Source organism: Nicotiana tomentosiformis, chromosome 3 (assembly GCF_000390325.3).
Source record: "Nicotiana tomentosiformis chromosome 3, ASM39032v3, whole genome shotgun sequence".
Lineage (NCBI taxonomy): Eukaryota > Viridiplantae > Streptophyta > Magnoliopsida > Solanales > Solanaceae > Nicotiana > Nicotiana tomentosiformis.
In genome coordinates, this window is record NC_090814.1 from 76,000,135 (window position 1) to 76,026,828 (window position 26,694).

Below are 26,694 nucleotides of genomic sequence, written 5' to 3' on the forward strand. Positions count from 1 at the left end.
TCATCGCCCATCAGGGGACGTACTACTACAGGGTCATGCCTTTCAGGCTGAAAAATGTAGGGGCGACTTATCAAAGGATGGTGACGAGGATGTTCAAAAACCAACTCGGTAAAATGATGGAAGTCTATATAGATGACATATTGGTCAAATCCAAAAGGAAAGAAGATCACATCGACCACTTGAGAGAAACCTTCGGCATACTCAGGCAATACAAAATGAAATTGAACCCCATAAAATATGCATTCGGCGTGGCCTCAAGAAAATTCTTAGGTTTCCTAGTGTCACGACGAGGTATCGAGGTCAATCCCGACCAAATCAAGGCCATCGAAGGGATACCAGAACACTTGACCACCAAAACACAGGTTCAGAGGTTGATTGGCCGTATCACCGCCCTTTCAAGGTTCAATTAGCGATAATCTGATAGGTGCCATAAATTCTTCGGCGTACTCAAAAAGGATAACAGCCTCCAATGGACCCCTGAGTGCTCCCAAGCCCTGAAGGAGTTAAAAGTGTACTTGTCATCGCCACCATTGCTTTCAAAACCAGAACCGGGGTAGCACTTCCTCGTCTATCTCGCCGTGTCCGAAGTAGCCGTGAGGGCTGTCCTGGTCCGGAAAAATAAAGGTATGCAGTCTACCATCTATTACATTAGCAAAACACTAGTCGCCGCCGAGACAAGATACCCCCACCTCGAAAAACTGGCTCTGGCCTTAGTCATAGCTTCACGGAAGCTTAGACCATATTTTCAATGCCACCCCATCTCGGTCGTCACGACTTTCCCCCTAAGAAGCATTTTGCATAAACCCGAGCTGTCGGGCAGTGCCGACGTCAGTGAAAAAATAATGCCCGAAGTCAAAAAGGAAGTCGTCCACGCTTCTCCACAAACGCAAGACCTCTGGGTCCTGTACACTGACGGCACGTCTAACGTGTCAGGGTCCGAGTTAGGACTCGTACTCCAAGTCCCAACAGGGAAAGTGATTTGCCAGTCTATAAGATTCTCGTACATGACTAACAACGAGGTCGAATATGAGGCCGTAATTGCAGGATTAAGACTAGCACTCAAATACGAAGCGAACCATCTAAGACTGCGCTGCAACTCTCAACTCGTGGTCAACCAAGTCACAGAGACTTTCCAAATCAAGGAACAAAGGTTGCAAAAGTACCAGACCGAAATCTGCAAGCTGCTACCCGAGTTCGACGAATGTCAACTCCACCAGATCTCCCGAGCACAGAATACCAAGGCAGACAACCTCGCCAAATTAACCGCAGCCACTAAAACATTACAACCGGAGACAGAAGCGTAGTCCATATTTTCAATTCATCAATAGACCTAATCGAGGTAAGAACCATAAACCTGACTTGGGATTGGCGCAACCGTATTGTTACATCCTTGCAGGACGGGGTACTCCCAATTGATAAAAAAGAAGCCAAGAAATTGCGGATGCAAGCAGCAAAGTACAACATCATTCACAAGGACCTGTACAAGAGGACATACGGCGGCCCTCTGGAAAAATTCCTGGGCCCAAATCAGACGCGGAGCGTCCTTGAGGAAGTACACGAAGGACATTGTGGAGCTCATTCCGGCAAAAGGGCTTTGGTCAGATGCCTCATACGGGCAGGGTATTACTGGCCCAACGTGAAAAAGGAGGCTGCGAATTTCGTGAAAAAATGCAAGCAATGCCATAAGTATGCCCCAATGATTCACCAAGCAGGAGAACACCTACACTTAGTGACTTCCTGGAATGGACATCGTGGGCCCTTTCCCGGCAGGACGAGGTAACGTACGATTTCTTTTGGTTTTAACTGACTATTTCCCTAAATGGGTAGAAGCATGAGCATTTTCCCAAATACGTGAACAGAAAGTGATCGCCTTCATATGGAAAAACATCATATGCCGTTTCGGTCTCCCCAAAGAGATCAGATGCGACAATGGACCCCAATTTGCGGGAAAAAAGGTCGCTGAGGTTTATAAAAAATGGCACATCAAAAGAATACACTCAATGCCATACCACTCTGCGGGCAACAGACAAGTAGAATCCTCCAACAAGTCGATACTGAATATCATGAAGAAGAAACTCGAAGACGCCAAAGGATTGTGGCCGAAAATATTACCAGAAGTACTATGGGCCTACCGAACAACGCCGAAGATGAGCACATGAGAGACGTCCTACTCATTGGTCTATGGGACTGATGTAGTAATACCGGTCAAAATCGGGGAGCCCAGCCTAAGATACTCCCACGAAAGCGGACCCAGTAACGATGAAAGTAGAAGGCAGAAGCTCGATGAGGTCGAAGAACGAAGAGATATGGCCTACGTAAGGATGATCGCCCAAAAGCAGCAAGCAGAACACTATTATAATAAAAAGGCAAAGATCAGGCCACTCAAATTCGGGGACTACGTGCTTAAAGCTAAAACACAAGCGAGCAAAGACCCACGAGAAGGTAAACTAGGAAGAAATTGGGACGACCCGTACAAAATCACAGCAACAGCGAACAAAGGGTCATTCCAACTAAAAACAATGGAAGGAAAGCTACTACCAAACAATTGGAATATTGCACACCTTAAGTACTTCATCTTTTAAGAGATAAACCGTCCTCAAAGTCGTACTCTTTTTCCCTCACTTGAATTTTGTCCCAATAGGTTTTCTCAAGAAGGTTTTTAATGAGGCGACAGAGGGGACACTTCAGGTTGAAGTGCTTACAGGCCGGCTAGTTCATTGCTCGACCTCTCAATACTTTCTCAGATCGACCAATGAAGGGACTGGATAGACTAGGACTGGGACTAAAATGCCAGCCAACACCCAAAAAAATATGTAAATGTCTCCAAGTGTATGAACAAAGCACAAATGCATGAAGTTTATTTCTATTTCTCCAAATGTAAAACCAAGGCAACGTTGCCTTAAGGATCATAACGCCGACAAATGTCGCACCTAGGGGAACACCTAACCGACCCTCGGCCATAACTAAGTATATGTTATATTCGACCTCGTTCGAATCAACACCTAACCGACCCTCGACCATAACTGAGTATTAGTTACATTCGACCTCGTTCGAATCAACACCTAACTGGCCCTCGACCATAACTGAGTATTGGTTACATTCGACCTCGTTCGAATCAACACCTAACTGGCCCTCGACCATAACTGAGTATAGGTTATATTTGACCTCGTTCGAATCAACACCTAACCGGACCTCGGCCATAACGAAACATATAATATGTTCGACCTCGTTCAAACAGACATCTACTGACCCTCGGCCATAATCAAACTTAGGTTTTGTTTTGACCTCGATCGAACTAACACTTTTCGACCCGCGACCGTAATTAAACTAAGGATATGTTCAACCCTACTCGAGCTAAGTGATTATGAGTAAAGAAACCAAGGCAACTAGGCAACAAGATAAAAAAAGCATACAAGCTCGAACCGAAGAAAAAGAATCAGGAACAAACAGCAAAATCGGTATTTCATACTTAGAATATTTTTTACAAATGCTCGAAAAGACGCCCAAAAGAAACGCACAAGTTTGCGGCAAAACAAAAAGAAGGAAAAGAACAACTACTAATTGTCGCCAAGCCCAGCAGCGCCATCGGCCTAATCACCTAGGCCATCCCCATCTACCCCTTCACTAGGCTTGTTCAAAACCGAACCGAAACAGTTAACCGAACCGATGGCTTATTGGCTTATTGGTATCAGATTATCGGTGTAATGGATGGTGAACGGATTGAGATTTTATAATTAATGGTTTGGGGGCGGATTACTCAATTTTCTTATCGGGTAAACTGTTAGCCCGCTAAGAATTTTTATATTTACACTTTTATCTCTATGTATATAAAGTACTATTGAAACCCTAAATGGCTAAATCCCAAATTTCTATTTTCTAATTCTCAATTGTTTGCAGCCACTAGAGATAGAGAAGTCGTCAGTCTTGTCTCTCTCTTGAACTGAGAACTGAAAAGTCAAAAAATAGAAATCTCAATGATTAATACGTGTATGTCTGTATGAGTAGTCTTGATGGTATTAAAAATTTGGTTAATACATGTATGACAGTATGAGTAATCTTGAAGATTCTTCAATTAGAAAATACAGTTTGGTTAGATCTTATATGGTATTAAAATTTTGGTATTGATATGAAACTGTTTGGTATTGATTGAATGATTGTTCAAAAAATTTCTATTTGGTTTAGCCGATAACCGCTCGATAAGTGTTAATCTGATACCAATCCATTCGTTATCTTATTGGATGGCTAGCGGATTACTACATTTATAATTCGATAACCATTAAGCCGAACCGTTAAGCGTAATTATTCGCCCGATACGCCAGATAAGCACCCCTACTATTCACCATCGCCCTCAGGATACTCATACTAGGCGTTCTTTTCAATCCGATCCATGCCCGCATACCCCTCATCATCACTGGCCTCCGATGTAGCAGGATTGTAACCACAAGCGATCTCTAAATATATCCAGCTGGGCCTCGGCGTGAATCCACCCCTCGTACAAATCTCGAGGACCATCATGGAAATTAGAAGTGCGGAAGGAGGATGGTCGAGCCAGTAATTGTGCCTTCTCGGCCTCAAGAGCGACGACTTGATCACAAAGGCAAGAAGCCTCTTTCTATAATTCTCCAATCCGTTCATCAAGTCGCTCTTCATTGAGTCTGGCCATCTCCAAAGAACACTCTCGCTCGGAACGAAGAATACAGATTATGATCTCCAAAGCCTTCGCCTTCCTCACAGCCCCCGATCGAGCTAACTCCACCTTCTCAAGATCCATTGCCTTCTCGGCGACCTTTCCATTTAAAGCATCCGCTTTGAATTCATACTCCTCGAGCTCGGCGCACAACGAGACCACCTGGGCTTAGAGATCGCTGCAGTGGGCTTTGACCCCCTACTAACCTCAAGCTTTTCTTCTTTATCTCTTAGCGCCCCCTCAAGAACGCTGCATTTTTCAAAGACCCTCACCAGCTCGTCATCCTTTTCCTTCAGTTCGTCTCGGAGAGCCTGGAAATTGCCGCTCTCACCAAATCACCTACAAATCTCACGGTGCTTGCCACGGTACTCGCGGTATTTTCGCTCCATTTTCAGAAAAATGGCCTTACGCCTCTCCTCTCTTCGGGCGCTTTCAAAACGGAGAGTAAGAACGAAGCCTAAACATTGAACATGACAAACAAAAATGAAAGAAGGTGAGAGGCTTACCCTGAGAGTGAGACCGACTATGCTCCTTGATAAGGTAGCATCATCCAGCTTTTCAAGGGTTTTACCCTCCACATCAGAACAGAGGAGACCAAGGGAAGGAACCACGTTCTCCGTATTTACCAACAAATCTCGATCAATGTGGATCGCAATGGTTCGCGTGGACCCCTCCAGTCTTACTTCGTGTCGGGTAAAACCCTCCCCCATCATCATCATCTCATCGGCGTCAATATCAGAGCCCGTCTCGTAGCCATCTTCGGCAATGCTTTTTCCTTTCCTGTCGGCCAGCGAAGAAGGACCATCAGCCGGTCGCGAGGCCGATGGCTCATCTTGCCGTAAAATATCAAAGACTCTTGCAGACGGCCCATCAGCTTCCATCATGACATCGGGGAGGGACAGGCCCTCTGCGACCTTAGCAGATGGCGGAATCTCAGACGACGACTCGATGTCATCTTCAAGCACTATTGTCACCGTCTCACGGATGCCGAAATCACCCCTTACTGAATCCACAGCCCGGGTGACCCCGTCACCGACATCTACCAATCTCCTCTTACGGGGAACCAAATTCCCACTGCTCGGTGATGACTCTTCCTCCTCACCCACTAGATGATGCAAAGGGGAAGTCGGAAGCTCTATTGTCGATATGTCTGCGGACGGAGAAAAAATCGATGCTGAGTCAGCGACAGGCGGGACCGACGACCGAGCAGACCTGGCCGCGGCAAAAGAAGGAACAAAAATAGAGGATACATTAGCCATATTATTTAGAGAGGATATTCAGGAAAGGAAGTATTAGAAGCAACAAGAATCACTAAGACCAGTAAAGAGGATACGCAACAATGAAGTAAGGAGAAGAAGACAAAGGGATTCAATATGAAGAATATGCAAAACACGAACGAATGTCCTCATCTCCCTATTTATAAGAATTAAAACGTCAAAACCGAGAAATCATGCCATCATTACCCAACGCTGGTATCGAAATGGCAGGTGCCCGGGAAATGATGCAAAACATAAAAAAAAAATGCACCATAATGACGCATGATGTCATAACGTCATCTTGGAATAGAAACGATGTGACCTCGAAAGTTGAGGCCCACGAAAGTTCATGTCGTCATCTCGTCTAAAAACGTCACTACTCGACCTACTCGCCCAATTTTGCCAAACACAATAAACAGAATCCGCTCATCAAGGTCGTCTGGGGTCGACCTTAATAAGCGGAGGGACTAACTGTATAGGTCGAAATCTGTCTCAGTATTTGGGACTAGGTAACATCAAGAAAAGAGTCAGCCGACGTTGACCAGGAGATGGCAAAGCCCATAGGCGAGATGCAAAAGATGGTCGATGTTGAGCATTACAAAAAGTGTTGTAACGGCTAGTTTATTAGGGTAGGATATTAAAGAGAATATTTCATTGGATATTCTTTGTACTTATACAATTAGGGTTTATTGGGGGTATGTCCCAAATAAATAGGAAAAAAGATAAGGAATATGGGCATGTGATATTCATGGTGATAAGAGCAGACTTTGAAAAAAGATACTCTCTCTCTCTCTCTTTCTCTCTCTCTCTCTTTTGAAAAGATACAAATAATATCTTTTTATCACGGTTCTTGTTCATATTATCATACACTTTTCCATCAGATCCGAGAAGATTTCGAATGTTCTAAGATCTGTCTATCATTCATCATTGTCAGAAGGAATAATCACCTAGGTCATTATTTATTGGGTGAATCACTCCTCCTATTTACTCAAATGTCATTTATTGCTATTTATTATCAGCCACTCTTTCATTATGGCTTATACTTTATGACTGTTTAATGCTTGTTATTGTCAACCCTTTACTGGATATGTTCCACCTCACACATGTTTTCAAAATTCGCATCTAGAGATATTATCACTAACTAAGTTTAACCCATTATCACATAAATATAATAATTTTAGCCGAAAGTTATACTTTTTTATCAAACAATAATCTATTGGGAACCATCCCATTGAATATAGATGCTATGCTTCCCAACATTGAACTTCTTTATCAAGGTGGCCTAACTAATCTTGTTGGGACTATACCTCATTCCCTCTCAAATTGTTCAAAACTCACTGTTCTAGATCTTTCTCTAAACAAATTGTACGGCTCGATTCCCAACTCTCTTGGAGATTTGACACTCCAAGGGACTCTAAACTTGATGGAGAACAATTTAATTAAGCAGTGACCGGTCTTCTCAGGAACTCAGCTTCTTAACTTCCTTGACGAATTGTAGAAATCTTAAAGAACTTAGTCTTTCCTTTAACCCTCTAAATGGTAATGCTTCCCACTAGGGCTGTGCATAATTTGGTAAATACTGAATTACCGTATTGAAATCGAAAATTTTGGTATTTGGTATTCGATATTTTGGTATTCAATATGATATTTGGTTTAAGTTTTAAAAAATATTAGTATTAGGTATGGTATTTGATATTTTAAAATGAAATACCGAAATACACATACCGTACCGAAATATATATTATATTACACAATACACATATTATTAATTATAACATAAATATAAAAATCTAAAATTTTACTTTCCGTTATTATCTAAGTTTGTCAGTTAACTCTAAACAAGTAACAAGACATTTTTAATGATCAAATTTATTCGAGTTTTCTCTCTCTAAGTTGATATTTGCTAGTTTTGGACAAAACTTTTGTCAACAAATATTTTTAGTTTTGTACTTTTGAGTACTTTAATTTAGAATATTACGGTCTATGACTCTATGCACAAGTTAGTATTCAAATCGAATAAACCGAATTTACCAAACCGAATAAAGCAAAACCGAAAGGAGAAAAAACGAACTATATCAAATTTAATTAGGTACGGTATTGGTATTGCATTTTAAGAAACCGAATACCAAAAATACCGAATCGAAATATCTAAATATCGTACCGTACCGACCGACGAACACCCGTACTTCAGCCTCAGTTGGGAACCTTTCAACTTCTCTTGAGAAGATTTTAATTTCCAATTGCCAAATAAAAGGTAGAATTCCAAATGAAATTGGAAAACTAAGCAGCTTAATATGTTTGTTTCTATATGCCAAATAAAAGGTAGAACTCAATTCCAACAGACTTTAGTTCCACTATACCATCAAGCTTAGGTAACCTCAAAGATCTTCTGGAGCTCGACTTGTCGTGTAACAACACGAGCGGCTCTTTACCTGCACAAACTGGAAATCTAAAACTGTTACACTTTTTCCTTTTTAGTAAATTTCACAAAGAATGACATTTTTTTATATTTAGTAACAATTTAATTTTAATTTATTTTCACCCTTAATAAGATAATTTCTAACCACCCGAATTTTTATGTTTTATTTTATACCATAAATTTCAAAAAAATTTATTTATTTCTTAAACTTCGTGCTCAGACCTTCACATACATCGGAGGGAGGGTGTACTTGTGTAATGTATATGCGACTAAGCTATATATATGTTCAGACTTTGCCACCAAGCTATATATATGTTCAAACTTCGAAAGGCTAAGTAAAACATTTGAAATTTCCAATTAGAGTTAGGCGTATCAACACAATTTTATATTGTTTATTTCATTGCAAATAAATTACGTATCATACATTTTGCGAAATGAAAACAAGATAGTTCTAACACAGTACTATTCTGGTCATGAATTTTTTTTGTAAAAAAGTATTGGTCGTCTAATCCTGTTATGAAGTAATCTTTTAAACAAACAAAGTGTTCGAATCCTATTGTGATTTGGGAAGGTCATAAATTTGCTTAAAATTATCAGACTTATCTCTCTGAAGTGACACCAAAATTTGAATAATCTTACAACTTACAAGGTTGTTGCCAGTAATCAAAATTGTCAAGTTTTGACTTCTATCCCAAAGACAACTATTGGAAACCGTCTTCTGACTAGTTGGGTTCACTCTTTTTGTCTTATATTTCCATCCTTTGAATTTATCTTTGCATTGATCGTGTCAAATGGCCACTTCCTCTGTCTATATCTCAACTCTCTAGATAATTGGATCAAACTAATTTTGAAGTGCATCTTTTTTCATGGAATATATATGTACTAATTTTATACTAAGTTGAATAAGCACTTTTATATTACAAGTCCATTAATTTATATATATTATATTAAAACCACGAATGCCCTTAGCGAAATGTCGTGCGTCTTTTTTACCCTTTAAATATAGATTTCACATTAGACTAAATTGTAATTTAAATTGTCCTCCTAATAATTAGGACTTTAAAATCAACCAAACTTTTTATTATCAATTTTTTCCTTATTTGGATATATAAGTCATATCTTCATTCGATTTTATAATCAAAAGACTTTATTTGAATACTAAGTAAGGAAAGATTCAAATATCAATGTAAATTAGAAAAATGACTTTTAAATCGATATTTGAGTACTAAGTACGGAACGATTTGCAATAAAGTTTCAATTAGAAAGTCCTTCTATATTTATTTTTTTTTAAATTAGAAAGTCCTTATTGAATAGGTAAAGCGTCATATTAAAATTTTGTTAATCTATTTATATCTATATTTATACTATGTTAAAAGTACGAAACATCTTAGTGAAATTTCATTCAATTTATTTTTCCTTTTAAAAAAAGTTCACATTAGATAAAATTATCATTTTAATATTATTCCTAATGTGTAGGACTTTAAATTAATTAAAATTTTATTTATTAAAACTTCATATATTTGAATTATAATGTAGGAAGTACTAATATTTAGACACTAAAATTAACTAAATTTCTTCCTTGTATAAATCAAAGTCCTAATATTTAGCACCCTATAAAAATTATATACCATGGATATGGATACTTTGCGTGTACCTGAGACTAGTTCATCTAAAAGTACATAAAAGTAAGTAGTGAAATAAGGCTCGTGTTATTAGAGTCATGCTCTTCCTTGTGGATGGGTAAAATATCATAGATAAGTACAGTTACATTGTCGACTCTATTTTTAATTAAGTAAAATCATTGCTGTCTCCAAAGAGAACATCAACTGCTCTTTTTTTTTTTCCCCAAAATTATTATAAAGAAATACTAGAATTAACAGGAGAATAGAGAAGATTTGTTGGATTAGCGCAAAACATAATCATAGAAGCATGCCTCATTTCCCTTACGATATCTTGAGCCCCAAATCGTCCTTTGATCAATTATTCATTGGTCATTAATACGCTCTTTTTTTTTAATAAACATATAAATTGTAAGAGTTCTAAATTATGCATTGACCAAAATATTTCTCTTAACCGTAATACTTTTCCTCAATTTGCAAGTATTTTTGACCCCATCAAAAAAAAGAAGAGAAGTTAAGAAAAGGGGCAAGAGGAATTAAACTTATGATATTGCCATTGTAATTATACCTTATTGGCCAACGCAAGAAATTACATCAAACAAAGAAGAAAAAGCGAGAAAAAAAGAAGAAGAGAGAACGAAAATGAAAAATGAATGACATAAAGTAGTGATAAATACCAAAACGTCCCCAAAGTTTTGCGATAAATAATCTGGGCATTTTTGTAATCAGACATTTCCAAAATGGGACAAGAAAAACTTGAAATTACGGTGATAGTCCAAACTCCAAAGCCTCCTCGGCGCAATATATGTATATGTATATATAAAAAGAAAACGAGGATCACTACGTCCTGACTTAGAATGCGCCTTCTCTCTTCTTTGCAAACAAACTATAACGAGAAAATTTCGGGCTCCAACCATTTCTAACTTAATAAAAAAGCCTTCACGTTCGAAACCCTCGCGACGTCCGCATTCCTACATTTCATTCAAGGGACCAAAACACCATGTAAAAATACATACCAAAAATCAGGAGATCAATGATTTCCTCTGAATTTTTCGTTCGATAAATTATTTTTTGATCAACAGTTTTTTGTATTCATTTATTTTATATATTTAGAATCAATGGACGAAGAAATGGAGGAATTCATTGTAGAATGTTCGGACGTATCCGAAATTGACTCGGAATATGAGTTTGACGCCGCTCAGTTCTTCGATTTCTGCCGGCCGGAGTCAACTTCCGAAGCTGAAGAAGCCGAACGCTGGTTTCAAACTGCCGGCAATTATCCGCCTTCTCGTAAGTCATATATAAATGAATTTACACGAGTATAGCTAAAATTATCCGCCGGTTGGTTTAATGATAAAGTCGTGATATCCGCGTTGCAGCTTTTGATTCACAATTGCGTTAATGTCTGATCGTGTAGCCAGCAGAAATGTTATCTGTTTAGATTAGATATGTTGTTCTGCTGGATTTGATGCTTGTTATTTTTTGAAATTATCTTATTAGACTAATTATCTGAGAATGCTGCTGGAATGTACATAAGTTCCATGTAATTCTCGGGATTCAGTGATTGGGAACTACAGAAATTATATGGATCGTTTATAATAGACTGCGTGTTAGAAGCAGAAAGTCTTAAATTGATCTTTTTGATAGCGGAGTATTATTTTTTGATCCGCTTAATGGAGATTTTTCTATCGTAGTTGGTTCGTTTACTCACTATTTCATTTTTATTTTGTCTGTTTATTTGGAAACTTAGCTCTCATTATAAAGTTAAACCTGGGCAAAGAGATAACAGCAGGAAACTCAAATGGTTGCTCAAGGCTACAAGAAGGGAAAACTGCAAAATCAAATTGCAACAACTCATTCATTCCTGTTGGTTCTGAAGTTAAGCCCTCCAAATCGAAAATTAAAGGTACTATATATGTAGGCATTATCTTGTTCACCTTTTGCATTTCTAGGTTGAAGAACTTCAAAGCTGCTTAATGACAGTTTAACAAAACCCGTTCTCATTTTTAACTCACATCAGAACATTCAGCTGATGGACCTATTTGCAAGTATTAGAAGAGAAGTTCTGTTATACTAGCTCATCATAATTGAATCATGTGTTGACTTTAACTCAAAGTTTGGCTTTTTTATGTCTGGTTCTCTTATAATTTTGCCGTTAAATTAACTATCTGAGTGGTTTATTAGGTTTAGTGTCAGAACTGTAGATTAAACAGTAAGTGTATTAGCTCCTATTTGTGCATGGTAAACTAGCAAGAGTTCTGAAAAAATAACTGAAACTTATGTCTTGCAAGACTTCAACAGTGTTTAACTGGGTTTTTTTGAACCCCCTCAGGAACAATATCCAAAGGTCAAAGGGCTCATGAAATTTGTAAGACAAAGCCGGAGCCAAGATCTTCAAAAGCAAGAGGTTCAACATTAATGAAGCCCACGGCTAGTCATTTGGCTAAACAGAAGTATGTAAAAGATATACATTCTAATTTTTGTAAGGCTATACTTTCAATTACTGTAAGACGTAAGTCCAAGTGAAAATTAGTTTTCTTGTTCATTCCTTCATGCCAAAAATCTATAGAAACTACTTTCTGTATAATTACGTCAATCACAACATTACTTAAACCCAGTAGTTCCGGACTTCAGGCTTGTGTATTCAAGTCATTCAGTTCATTGGCACTCTTGACTTGTTAAACCAGTTTAAGTAATACTTAACTTTTACTTTCATTTCTCGTTCTTCAATTGCTAGGTTTCAGAAAACATCTAGCAATACTGATGTGACAAGCTCGCAGAATTCTTTGGCATCTGAAAATTTTGCTACCAAAAGGCAAAAGCTAGAGATCGGTTATCTACTTAAGGTGCATGCAGTTATTCAGTTACTTTTTGATGATAGTATTGTTTTGTTATACGCTGGTTGGCTTCTAACTATATACTCCACATATGTATTCCTTAAACAGAAGAGAACCTCATTTCTCTGTCCTCTTTCAGTATAATGTTTCATCCATCCAACTCCTTCCATAGGATTTTTTCCCTCATGTATGTCAAGTTTAAATATGCCGACTTATTTTTACTCTTTATACTTTCTTCCTAGATCTTGGAACAGTGTCTTCTCCATGAATTAATACCAGGAACTTGTTATTTCATATTTTCGGACTTGGTCTATTCAGGAAAAATGTTTAATTTTGATTAATTGTGGCTATGGAAAGCTATGACCAACGATACATGCTAGAAAAACATGGATGTAAAATTTATTTTATCATTTTTACTTCACTGACAACATTAAGGTACTCAATATCAGATGTATCTGCATGTAACGAATATGGTCATTGAGTTTTATGAAATAGACATAACAAAAAAATAATTAGGTGCAAAATAGTATCCTTTTCAGCAATAGGTACTAGCCTGGTGAAATTACTTCAGTGACTGCTTGAGAGAGAGTAAATATGAGAAAGCAGTGGCAATTAGGTAGTAAGACATTTGGAGTAGCATTTGCGCTTCGAGAGAAAAAAAAAATCGGCATCATTTTCATCTTCCAAGTGATATTGGTTTAGTTGCATTAGATTTATTTGTCTAAACGATGGTGTTCTGTACAAATATACCTTCACATGTATACTGGTCAGATGACAGAATTAACCTGTTCGAGTTAGTTTGCCATCTCTAGGATATGTCAAGGAAGAAAATATTCCCATTACTAAAAGTTGTGAACTGCTAGAAATATTTTTAATTCCTTATTTTATCTTGCAAACCAGATTGCTCATTTGAAGCATCAACGTCTGTTATCTCACAAGATATCGAAAAAGGTACAGTCTGAAGGCTTCTTAATTGTGGTTCGATATTACAGATGATGTTTGGAAACTTTTTAAGCATCATTGTTTGCAGCTTGTGAGCTATTGCTTTTCTTTGCAGGATTCCTCAACCTTCTCTAACTCAGCACATCCCAAATCTAAAGTTACTGTTCCGAGAGAACCTGAACTGGAAACTCTGCAGCGGGCACAAAGGCGAACGTAAGCTTTTCAGTTAATTGTTTGGTTTCTTAGTCTTGTATCTTTGTATAAAACTGCTTTTGCTACCGATTGGTAATCAGCTCTGGAGTCGTTCTGATTAGAAGTTTCAGGTGCAACAAGGACACAGCGTCAAGTGAAATCACAAAAGCCAAAACCCAAATGTTTAAAGCACGGCCCTTGAACAGAAATGTTGGTACTCCAAGTAGTGCTCCTTTGTGAAAGCATTTCAATAGTACGACTTGCCCACTTAATCTTTCATCTGAGACTTGTCTCTTTGTGCTTTTTGCAGATTCTCAAGGCTCCTGCATTACCTCCTCTCAGAAAGACTAGAGCACCGTTGCCTGAGTTTCATGTAATTAATCATCGTTTTTTCCACTGCTTCTGTTTCTCACATTGATGTTTAATCAATTAAGCTTACCTCGAAAAAGAAAACACATGCATTACTTCCCAATCTGAGTCTCCTTAGTCCTTAGTGTGTTCATTAGTTTTTTCAGTTGAAGATATGGACAGTGCTGCTCAACCTTCATCTTATGTAAGATACTGTTAGTTTGGGCTTTTTTCATATTTTCTCCTGTCACGGAGTATTTAGAAAAGCTACTGGTGTTCCATACTAATGGTTGTTCCATCTAGACGCTCTAACTGGTGAGGGAGAATGAATTGGCGCACTATACATTATTTATAGGAGTCGTTAGATTGCCTGTTGACCATTGTGATCTTTTGGCTTTGGGGAGTAAACTGAGTCCTTTTCTCTTTTTTTAAGTGTCCTGGCTAATTTGTGTATGCTCTAAGTTTTCTTGTACTTAACTGATGCACTTACAGTTTTGACTAAATCATCACTGCAACATTTTCATGTATTCTGCAACTCTAATTTCTATGCTTTCAATTGAGGGAAGCTAATTCTTTCTTTTGTTTTATGGGTTACTGCAGTTATCAAGCACTCCAAATGCCGATTCTGCCACACAGAATGCTTTAGTGGACTTTAAAAGGTTGGATGGGCTTCTTGACTTCACAATCCAGTAACTATACGTGAGAGAACAAAATTAAAACTGTGATGTTCTTAGTTTTGCATTAAACTGCTCTTAACTATTTTCAGAGATCTCATGAGACAATCAAAATTCATGTTTCCTCTTGGAAGCATGTAGAGTCTTATCATGAATATAGTTAACATCACCTTTACTGTTCACTATATAGAATTCAATCTAAAAGCGTCGCGAAGTATCATTCCTTGTATATCAAGTCCAGCTTGTGCTTATACTGTTCGGGTTGTTTCTCAGACCAAACACTCAAAATGCTGTTAAGCAGGGGAAATCTGTAACATCACTCAAATCACGATCTCATAAATGTAACAAGGTAGCACATTACCTGACTTATGTTGTCCTCTTCTAGTCTTTTCGACTTTTGACTACATGGTATATGCTTATAGATCATGTCTTTATACAGATCTTTCCAAGTAGGGAAGATAATGGCATAGGTGAAGACATTGGACAAGAAAGTACATACTTAATGGTAACACATGTCATTGTATGGTTTTGCTAGACTTTTACGTTAAATGTGTCTTGTCTTCTTTGGTTCTTTTCTTTGTTTCCTGTTATTAAAGTTGATGTATCCTTGTATGACAGGAATCTAAATCCATATTTGATGAGAAACTTTCAGTGCATCCACCAATTGAACTGTTTAATAAGGTACTAGTTTCAAAATGATTATGTATGCCATATGGAATTCCTCTGAGGGTGTGTACTACCAATAAAACAGTAGACTGAATGTATCAGACTTTTATATATTTTAGCAACTCACTCATGTCTCAGCCAAAAGATCTGATCTTGTTTCATTTTCAATCCTAGTTGTCCCTTAGATCTGAAAAGAAAACAAGTGAAGTGTCTCACCCGAAAAAGAATTCCTCAGCAAAGGTGAGGCTAAAGTTTCTTAGAGACGACTGTTTTTTATTACGCAGATGAATAACTTCTAATACCTACTTTTCTTATATAGGAGTTAAAAGAGAACGCTCCAAACTGTTTGCAGCTCAAGTTTCGGGTATGAAGAATAGAAAGACGCTCGATTCTTTTAACTGTTGACTGCAACTTCTTCTAATTGACATTTCAATTATACAGAGTTGTGTTGGAAAGCCAAATCAATGTGCATCAGAGAGGGGCACTCCCAGGATTGGGTACCAGTCCAGCATGAACAGGTATCCTACAGCTTGAGTTTCATAAATAGGAAAACAGAAGTCCACTGAGGCACTTCTCAGCAAGATTGACCTTTTAAACTAGAGCTTCTTTTGTTTACTTTTAGAATTTTATAAAAGGATGCTTAAGCGGCTTGCTGGATCCTTTGTGGCCTTGTGCCACCATAGTCTTAAAGTTACGGACTTGAATTAGAAACTATTGCTTTACACTATTTAATTCCCTTTTGGTTAATATTCATGAAACCATTGAAGTGTTAGTACTCTCAATGGTTAATAGTCAGTACTCTCTTATCTCTTGTTTTATCAAATGATATTCAATAATAATTACTTGCCATCCTTTAAAATTTAAACCCGTCCCAGCTTGCCTTTTGTTTGAAACCAAGGTTGACGTTAATCTGGCAATCTAACCATGCCTTGTCACTTCCAGGTGACATACTTTGTCGTTTCAGTTTTTAGTCTATGTTTGCTAATCAAGGATTCGAGGCCTGAACCAAAAAAGAAAAGGTCTCATATCACAAAAGAAAAATAGAAAAAGACAACCTAGAGATTATTATTACCAACTTGCTACCTTAGTGTTTGTCTTATTTATTGCCTTAATCTTTGCGTCTAACCTGCACATTGATCTCTCAGGAGCTTGGGAATCCGATGAGAATGTAGCGGCTAACATGTGCGGTTGTTGAATTACTGCAAGTTGTTGCTTGGATCTAAGATGGTTCCCGCACTTGCAGAGACCTCTGTTTCATGGAACGTAGATCCTCCTAATTCCGGGAGTTATTTGGAAATATTTGTCTTTAGTTATAGGAAATAAAAGACTGTCCTCGACACTTGCAACACCAAATTTTGTGGCTAGCACTGTACAGCAAGTCAAATATAGTGTTTTCCTTTTGGTCTGTCATGTATATCTACAAGGTACATGTGCTAGGACGAGGATTGTAGTCTTTTAACTACCCAATATATAAACGTATACACCTCAACAGTTCAAATGAAGTTACACAGAGGGAAAGACTGCTTCAGTCCGTTACCCAAATCCTCCTTCACTCGGCAGCTTCCGTTACCAGGAACAATTCGTGGTGTCAAACATTCTTTTCCCCGTCTATCTTAATTACAGGAAGTGCATCCAAGATTCATTCCACAAAGCCGTTCAAGATATGCAAAGTCCATTCGGGCTTCGCCGTGTCTTAGAAGTCTATACACATCAGACAGCATACATGAGATTGTGCACATGAGTTGGCTTCACAAACTCTTGGCTTTCTGCAACTACTGAGGGTTCAAGTTGTAAAGGAATGAGATAGTGTTGGAATGACAGCGGAAAGTGGCTAGGTATGGCAAGGCAGTGGTCTGTTTTGCCTATTACATTCCTTCGCTTTAGTGAAGGCTTGGTGCACTTACACTTCTTATCCACTGTATTGAACTTGTTTATTCCACTCCCTCCTTAACTCAAAGAGCAACTCCTTTTTTAGAATTTAAGAAACTACTAATCCTGACTATCTTAACTGCACTGCTCAAGGTCAACATCACTGGCCTCGTTAAGAGAACTGTAATGGAAGAAGCCATAATGAGAAGGCAAGAAGGCCTGGGCTTCACCTGTTTGTGATATAACAGTTTGTCACTCATTGAATAACTGTTTGACTTCTCCTTAAAAATACCTCCATTCATGAAAGCAAAAAGATGTAAAGGGGTAGTGAAACTAAAATACGACGGCAGATGCAAAACTAGACTGCTAAATTTAATGTGATTAACGAGCACTCTTTGCACTCCTCTACATGGACAAAAACACAAGTCCCAGACGGAAATAGATCTCAACATAGATTGTACAGAATTAACAACTTTACTGGTTACAGATCTAACCTAATCTGTATTTCAACCCACCATAAAACATTCAATCTACAAACGTAAAATAACTTTACCATACCGTGTGCCTAACCTCTAATATGTGAAATCTCTTAACATCAAAAGAACTTTGGCCAGCATCTTTTCCAGATTCATCGTCTTTGATGGATATTAAGTATATCAGTGAACCCAATATCAAATGGTGTTTTTGGATATAGCTTCTCGAAATCTAACGAGCCACTGTGCATCGGAGGAATTTTCACTCTGCTGGACTTGAGGTAGTCCTTTTCCAAGCACAAACTTTGTATAATCAATGGATTTGGGAGGGGCTAAGCAAGGTTTGGTTGGTGGGGGAGGAAGCAAGGAAACAAGTACCCTAGAAACCTCATGCATCGTTGGCCTCTCACACGGGAATCTCTTTGTGCACAGCAATGCAAGCTGAAAAGTCTTCCTCACATGCGTTAAATCCATGCATGTGACAGATACTTCAGGATCTACAGCCTCCATCACGGTGTTATTATCCGCCTTTGACAATATCTGCAACACAAATTAAATTAGCCAAGGCTAATGTAATTGGAGTGAAATCCTATACAAGTAAAAAGGTAGAGCAAATAGTGGAGAATAATACCAACTGATGCAAGTTTAAGTCATTATGAACAGGTTTTTTTCCTGTCAAAAGCTCCAGAAGAACAATGCCAAAGCTGTAGACATCTGACTTTTCAGTTAACCTGGAAGTTCTGGCATACTCAGGGTCAATGTAGCCTATGGTGCCCAAGACAAAAGTTGATGCATGAGTTTTTGCAGTAGGGATGCATTTTGCAATCCCAAAATCAGAGAGATGAGCCTCGAAATTTTCATCCAGTAGAATGTTTGAAGATTTCACATCTCTGTGGATGATTCTTTGGTTACAATCATGGTGAAGATAAGCAAGGCCTTGAGCAGCTCCAACAGCAATTTTCAGACGTGTTTCCCAATCAAGCATCACCTTTTTGGATGGCCCTATGACATAGATTCAGTTAATGATTAGCCATTTCCAAATCTATACAGATTTAGAGCGTCATTCTCCGACAGGGAAGAAACAACAGTAATAAACATGAACTAGTGAATCATCAGTATAACATGAATATGTTTCATAAAAGATAAGAATAAGAGGCTACTAACCATGAAGAAGATCCCAGAGTGAACCATTCTCCATGTAGTCGTAAAAAAGGAGATTCCCATGAGGAGAAAGTGAGTAACCATGCAAGCTAACAAGGTTTCTGTGCCTGATACTTCCAATTGTCTCCAGTTCAGTCTCAAACTCACGCAAGCTGTGCGGATGAGTGTACAGTCGCTTGACAGCAATTGGTCGGGAATTTTTCAAAACACATTTATATACAGTGCTGGAAGCACCATGTCCTATTATGAATTTCTCACTCAAGTTCTCTGTAATCCGCATAATGTCATCATATGTATGGATTGCCATATCCATGTGGAGAACCACAAGTTTGGGAGAACCTAAGTTATTAGAAGGAATAGGAAAAGGGCAACATTAAAACTTGAAAATTTTGAAGTACAAAAGAATAGAAAAGCCATCTAATAATTTCAACCTTGATTACTTTTAGACCCCTTCAGAAACTGATGTGGTTGATTAGACTTGTACACAGCAACTAAAACCATGGATAAAAGAGCTATAAAACCCAACGCTGTGCAAACAACAGCTGTTCTGGAGAACAAGGCTGCAATGAAAAGATCACAAGTCATTTCGAAGCACATGATAGTACAATACCAAAATATCTGGACTCTAATGCACAAAAATGAAGCATACCTTTGGACTTTGGTGTATAGGGGTCACATATTGAACCTCTCCAGTCGCCACAAAGTAGTGGGTTCCCCACAAAGCTGATGGTTGCAATAAGGAGGTCGTTTACTAGTGCAAATGAGTGTGTAATGAAACAAGCTAATTTCTGTACAAAAGAATACCTGTCAGGCGTGAACCGCGAGAAATTTCGCGAAAGAGGAACAACACCACTGAAATTGTTGTAGGAAATATTCCTGATAGAGAAAGGCACCGATAAGTAACTCCAAGAAGATTCAAAATATGTATGAAGGAAAGGCAAAAGGAGATGAACTCACAGACTAGTTAGGCTGAAACAATTGGTCAATTGGTCTGGGATTACCCCACTAAGATCGTTAGCTGTCAATGTACTACAAAATGCAACCGAACCAATAAGTGTATTAGAACTGGTCCTGATATTGAAGACAAGCTAATTAAACTCTACATCAATGCACTTGAGAAAAACTAAATGTGCTTACAGAGTGATCAAGGTCTGCAACTGTCCTAGCTCTTTTGGGATGCCACCAGAGATCTTGTTGCATGACAAATCACTGCAAGTATAAAAACCAGTCTCAGCACAAGAGATCAGTATACTAAAAGGTCCACGAATTGTAGGCACTGTAACCAAAGCTCTCTGCAGAAACTCACAGGGTCTGTATACTTTTCAGATTGCCAAATTCTACAGGAATCTGTCCGTTAAGACGATTGCTGCTAAGATTCCTACAAGGTGCAATGACATTGATTATATTCAAGTCACAAGATAATATAAACTTCTGGAACAACTAAATGGCTAAAATCTCACAATGTTAGAAGATGCTCCAAATCTCCAATAGAACCAGGGACAGACCCAGAGAACTCATTGTTAGACAGATCCCTAAAGACATACAAGTGTTAGTATAAGGAGTCACTTGAATTACGAAATTAAGATGCTGACAGTCAAGAACTCACAATGTATCAAGGTTGATGATTCGCCCAAGTGCAGAAGATATGTGACCTTTAAATTTATTTAATGAAAGATTTCTGCTAGGTACATCAACAATGAGTGTTATCATATGAACAGAATTCAATCCATTATCATGACTACCAACCAAAAGACTGAAACATAACTACAACATACAGGTATGTGAGGCTCTCTAGATTCTTGAACCCGGAAGGAATGGACCCGTTTAAATTGTTACCATGAACGTTACTGAAAAAGAATTATTATTAGAATCAGTATGAAGAGAATGGCGAAGGAGAAAACATTCAAAAATATAAGCAAAGCCTTACAATTGATTCAATGCTGTGCAAGAGCTGATATTTTCAGGAATTGGTCCCTCCAGCTTGTTATTTGCAAGATTCCTGGTAAAGGAAAGCTAAGAAGCTGATATTCAAAGAAAAGCAGAATATGAAATATACTGCAATTAGTATAAAAGGCTCACAATTCAAATAACTGATCCAGTTTGCCAAGTTCAGGAGGAATTTGACCAACTAGCTGATTGTCATTTAATTGCCTGTAAATAAGATAAGAGTAATGCATGAAGCAACATATAGTGTCTGCACAATCTATGCTAACAAAACCACTTACAAGTAACTAAGTTTAGACATATTTCCCAGCTCTGCTGGTATCGGCCCCGTAAGTTTGTTCCCATGCAGGTACCTGTTGAATGTAAAAGTGAATCAAACAAATCGAGTCACACGCAAAAATATATGGAATCCAAATGGGGGTGAACTTACAGCTTCCCAGTGAAGGATAAATTGCCAAAGATTGGGGGAATCGGTCCCACTAACTCATTTTCACTCAAGTCCCTACAAAAGAGTTGATGTCATGCAAGATTTTGACTTATAAGCGGTAATTACTGAGATTGGAGTTGATAAAAAAGAATTTATGTAGTAGTATGAATACTCACAAAACAGCAAGGGCTTGCATTAGACCAATCACTTCCGGAATCTTACCAGTCAGCCTATTTCCTTGCAAAGACCTGTTGAAAGGACCACAATCTTATTTATTCACAGAAATGAACCCGACAACAGAATAGACAAGGTAGAAACAACAGCTAAAAATCACTTTAAGCAAAGTTCACTAACAAGGTGGCCACTTGTAAAAACCCAATATTGTAGGGAATCTCTCCAGTAATTTGATTGTAAGAGATATCCCTGAAATTGAGAAAAAACAATTTTGTTAGCATTGAGAAGCAGTAGGAGAAAAATTTTAGTATCACATAATAAGGGCAAGGGAAGGAGACTGACAGTATCTCAAAGCTTGTACAATTTCCAATATTATCTGGAATTGTTCCGCTGAGGTTATTGCCCCGCAAATCACTGAAACAATATGAAACTTGTGACGTCAGAATTAATAGACATATAACACCAGGCAGACAACAAAACATTATGTAGAAAATATAGCCGAGCACATACAAGTACCACAACCCGGTCAACTGGCACATATCGGGGGACAGTGTTCCTGTCAACAAGTTGCCTCTTAATCCACTGCAAAACAGAAGGAACGGAAACGTTGTAAATTTCACAACAAAAAAAGAATCTTCAAACACCAAACGAATGCACTCACAGATATTGCAGAACTTCATTCCAATAGATCAACCTTGGTATCTCACCAATGAGCTGGTTTCGAGCCAGATCACTTGATCAATTAAAAAAACATCAGTTAATCATTGCTATTGTCAAAAAATTTCAAAAGAGACAACTATATTAAGTGAACTCACAGTGTCTTTAAGTTAGGGATTTGGGTTAGTGTTGATGGGATTGGACCAGTCAACTGGTTGTTTTTCAAGTTCCTGCACCAGGGAGAGTTCATCAGGTGTGAATTTAATTTATTTGGTTTTTTGTTTTTAAGATGAAATAGTCTTAAAATTAGGGTGATTGGGAATTGGAGGGAAAATGAAATTTTTGAGTAAAATTTTAAGTTTTCCCCTCTTGACAATGAGACATTGTCCCATATTGGAAGACGGAAAGATTTTTGGTGGGTATATATATAATTGCTCTTCTTGTAGCTTTTAAAGAGTTAAGAAGAAAGCAAGCCTCGCGCTGTCGTCGTCGCTCGGCTACGGCTACGGATTTGGATTCGGATTTGGATTTGGATTTGGATTCGGATTCGGTCAAATGATCGATTGATTGATTAAGCTGCAATAGCAGCCGCCTAATGCTCTTCCCACTTGCTCCACAAACAAGCTAATGCATGCTCCACCATGGAGGGTGGACGATTGTTCTTCTTCAACACTGGCTGCTATATATATGTGCAGCAGCTATTGAAGAAAGACATACACAAGACACAAAACTGAAATCGCTCAGTTTCTACTCCTTCGTTACTAGGAAGGGATTAAATTCCTTAAGGAAACACTGTGAATTCAGTGGGCTCGAATTAATTACTGTTTCATTACGATAACTTTTATTTTGCAGAATTATTATTTACAAATACAGCAATATTGGCGGGAATAACAATTCATCATAACAAAATTTTAACTAGTTATCGGAAAACATCAAGATAATGTGGTTATACTACTCACAATAACTCTAGCTGTTTGAGCTTAGATATTGAGAAAGGAATATCTCCAAAGAGCAAGTTATCAGACAAATCACTGCAGAACATAGCAACCATTTCATGAAAATCCAGTGTGAGTATTACAGAACATACTGATAAAAAAAAAAAATCAAAGGCAACAGGGTGAAAATTGTTACAGAAAGATCAGAGAAATGCAGTTGCCAATCTCATCTGGTATTTGACCAGTTAATTTATTTCCCTGGAGGTCTCTGTCATTATCATTGAAATATCACACATCAGCAATGGACGATGAATAACCAGCAATGGACAAAGAACAATCAAATAAAAGAGAATATGAACCATACATAGATTGCAGATTTTTCAAATCTCCAACGGCTGGTGAAATTTCCCCGCCTAAGTTCAGATTTGACAGATTCCTTCAGCCAACAAATAAAGCAAATTCAGCTACAAATCTCATATTTGCAAACTATATATAAACAAAGTGCTAATACTACAGCTAGCAGCTCATCAGAGATTCAGAGTCCAGCTACTGTTGCTCCGGTTAGGAGACAACTGACAAGGATGGAGAACATACAGCGCAACAACGGACATGGAGAAATTGCCACAGAACACGCCTCGCCACGAGCAAAAATCCTCATTGTGAACATCATCCCAATCTAGCAACATGTTTGCTACGTTGCTAAACGACTCCTTGATCGACATCAGAGCTTTGCCTACCCAAATAGTTGGAGAGAAAGTATTTTTAGCATTCACAAATAAGTAGATAGTAATGCTAAAAACTGGAGTCTATAAAGTTAAATAACACGGGATATTTTTTATCAGAGTTAAACAGCACGGAAGGAATGTCACACAGGAAACATATAATAGAAATGAAATTTCGATGATAACTATCGTATTTCCCAGCACTACAACAGAGCGAAGCAGAGGAGCTAGAAAAAAAAAAACTCCAGATGCTCAAAAGGAACAAAAGAAGAAAAAAAACGGAGAGAATACAAAAGGAAACACTAGTAAGTTTGAGAATAATATGCGATAGAAACAGTGTTACAAAATGACCTCGATGTGTGAAAAAGGAGGACTGAGAAAAAGAGTTACCTTCTTCGTTCAGAGATGAAACGATCGGTAAAAGAAGCAATATAGCCCACAGTACAGCGCGCGATCGGAGTTTCATCTTCAGTACAACGAAGCTCAAATCAAATATGACCGGAGAAGAAGATGAGCTAGCTTGCTAGAGTAATAAGAATGTGTGTTATGTGAATGAGAGAGAAGAGCAAATGCAGAAGCAGGCATTTGGCGTGAAGTGAGAGAGTGAATATTGAAATGCGAAGTGTGTGTCTGTGTTTTTAATGTCAGCAGTCACTCACCCAAACACAGACCCAGTAGTGTGTGTGTGTGTTTTATGAAGACAGAGAAAGTCGCTATGGTGGTTGCACTATCAGAAACCAGTCTCGTACAAAGAGAAAGGAAAAAACTATTTTTCTTTTTCACTGCTAATATTAATTAGAAAAATAATTGGTTTATGTCTTGAGATATAATTTATTTTTATTAAATATTTATTTTATTTTTATTTTCGAGAATAATTATTATTAAAGTAGTATAGTAAAAAGAAAAAATAGCTTTCTCAAAGTATACTTTATCTTGTTTTTCTAAAATAACAAATAATTTGACACGACCGCTTAGTATACTTAGTACTACTGATATAGTAAACGGCGGTGAAACGACGTTAGTTAAACACTGGAAAATAAAAAAGTTGTCGCAGCGGCCGTCACCCCGTACTACCATTTCCCAAAGTGGTTACTTATTATTTTGACAGCTAAAGTTCGGGATTTTTCATCTCATATCCACGCTCTTTATTAGCGCGTGAGATGGCTCTCGGTTCCATTACAGCGCGTGTTTTGAGCAGGGGAAAATGGGTAATAAAAAAGGGAGTGCTTAAAATCTGAGGTTGATAAGGCAGGGAACAGAAAGTGATTGGTTTGGGAAATAGGGAGTAGAATTAAAAAATTATAATTTCCAAAAGAAGTAGGATCGCATTGGAATAAAACAAGAGAGGTGGATATGAGAGACATTCCGATGAATAACAATAGAGAAACTATTTTCAAGAAGAGATCATCATGTTTTGGTTCTCACAAGGAAAGAGAAAATTGGCAATTGCTTGCTTTCTAAGCAAGGAAATTTAAATGAATGGAATCAAATTCTTACTGATACAAGTCCAAATTTACACTAGTTTGTATAAAAACGCACTGAATTTACATTTTGAGCGTTGTGTTTTTACATGGAACTGGAAAATTAGCATTTTTCCCCTGCCATTTTGACTACACAGTTTTCCCCCTTTTTTACTTTGCATCCAGACTTGAAAAGATCATGCGTATCGAGCATGTGAAGATATGTGTGTAATAATGTAATGTTTGACCTCTTCTATGACTACTTTTGCTGCAATAATTGAATAATAAGTAGCAAACAATAATGAAACAATAATAAACACTTACTTGAATAATTATCTTCGTTGAGTTATTGGTGTTACAATCTAGCGATTGCAACTTGGAATGAGAATTAATCTAGCAAGCTTCCATTAAACTTCTCTTAATGTGTTGTTAGTAGGCGTTTGGAAAGTGAAAATGGTATTTAAAAATTAGAGTTGCATTTGGATATGGATTATAATTTTGGGTTGTTTTTGAATTTTTGCAAAGTGATCTGAGTGAAAATTTTGAAAAATAGATTTTTCGAGTTTTTCAAATTTTCGAAAAATTTCAAATTTCATTTTCAAGTGAAAATTAAAAAAATTTTGGCCAAACACTGATTTTGAAAAAAAATAAAGAATTTTCGAAAAAAAAAAATTCTTACGTCCAAACGGGCTCTTAAATGATTCCTTCGCAAGAAATCTATCTATTGCAACTTGAGTTCGTAGAGTCCATTCGGGGACATCAAATAAAATTGAAACAATAAAAAGAAGATTAGTATGATTTTTGCATAAAAATAATACTCACAAATCGAGAAATGATCCGTTTACAGTAAAACATTGAACTTGTCCGGATGCACTAATTCAAATTTCACCAAATGTTATATTATCGTATTCCGTCTAGAGAAAAACAAAAAAGGAAAAATATTACCACTAGCATTGATAAGTACTGTAGTTGGTTAAAAATAGTGAAGAAAAATAGAAAAAATTATAAAGAGTGGTGCTTTTCACTAAACCATAAGTGGAGACAGCAACCCTGCTGGCTATAATAATGGATCGAGACTTTACAGTAGTAATTAACTTAATAAAACAAGTCCTTGTATAAAGCTGTAGTCCGTTCCTTTCCTGTTATTTTATTTTTTATTTTTTATTTTTTATTTTTTATTTTTTATTGTTTTACATAATGGTATCAACATCCATGTATCACTGATTAGTTTA

At 37.6% G+C, this 26,694-nt stretch overlaps 2 protein-coding genes and 1 non-coding gene across 6 annotated transcripts; 2 read left to right on the forward strand and 1 right to left on the reverse strand.

Moving 5' to 3' along the window:
• Positions 1-10,840: 10,840 nt before the first annotated feature.
• Positions 10,841-17,626, forward strand: LOC104095871 (protein TPX2-like). Of its 3 annotated transcripts, none has more exons than XM_009602108.4 (16): positions 10,841-11,271; positions 11,732-11,887; positions 12,314-12,434; positions 12,719-12,827; positions 13,719-13,769; positions 13,876-13,973; positions 14,078-14,162; positions 14,263-14,325; positions 14,901-14,959; positions 15,248-15,323; positions 15,414-15,494; positions 15,593-15,655; positions 15,815-15,880; positions 15,960-16,004; positions 16,082-16,158; positions 16,786-17,626. In XM_009602108.4, the coding sequence occupies exons 1-16, from the start codon at positions 11,100-11,102 to the stop codon at positions 16,802-16,804; spliced, it is 1,341 nt and encodes a 446-aa protein (XP_009600403.1). In that variant the 5' UTR covers positions 10,841-11,099; the 3' UTR covers positions 16,805-17,626. The 3 variants fall into 3 exon arrangements, with proteins under 3 accessions (XP_009600403.1, XP_009600404.1, XP_009600405.1); XM_009602109.4 differs by having other exon boundaries at positions 14,084-14,162; XM_009602110.4 differs by having other exon boundaries at positions 15,414-15,479; positions 16,786-17,182.
• A 230-nt stretch (positions 17,627-17,856) lies between these two features.
• Positions 17,857-24,740, reverse strand: LOC104095872 (LRR receptor-like serine/threonine-protein kinase ERL1). Of its 2 annotated transcripts, none has more exons than XM_018770686.3 (27): positions 24,393-24,740; positions 23,875-24,013; positions 23,645-23,716; positions 23,477-23,548; positions 23,305-23,376; positions 22,504-22,575; positions 22,350-22,421; positions 22,199-22,270; positions 22,031-22,102; positions 21,869-21,937; positions 21,691-21,762; positions 21,518-21,589; positions 21,369-21,440; positions 21,223-21,294; positions 21,071-21,142; positions 20,919-20,990; positions 20,750-20,821; positions 20,604-20,675; positions 20,450-20,521; positions 20,281-20,352; positions 20,101-20,172; positions 19,948-20,019; positions 19,793-19,866; positions 19,584-19,703; positions 19,147-19,482; positions 18,614-18,984; positions 17,857-18,522 (listed from the first exon to the last, which is right to left on the reverse strand). In XM_018770686.3, the coding sequence occupies exons 1-27, from the start codon at positions 24,466-24,468 to the stop codon at positions 18,181-18,183; spliced, it is 2,895 nt and encodes a 964-aa protein (XP_018626202.1). In that variant the 5' UTR covers positions 24,469-24,740; the 3' UTR covers positions 17,857-18,180. The 2 variants fall into 2 exon arrangements, with proteins under 2 accessions (XP_018626202.1, XP_009600406.1); XM_009602111.4 differs by having other exon boundaries at positions 19,575-19,703; positions 24,393-24,739.
• Positions 24,741-26,206: 1,466 nt separating this feature from the next.
• Positions 26,207-26,309, forward strand: LOC117276694 (U6 spliceosomal RNA). Its single transcript, XR_004506959.1, has one exon. It is a non-coding gene; the product is annotated as a U6 spliceosomal RNA (small nuclear RNA).
• Positions 26,310-26,694: the final 385 nt, after the last annotated feature.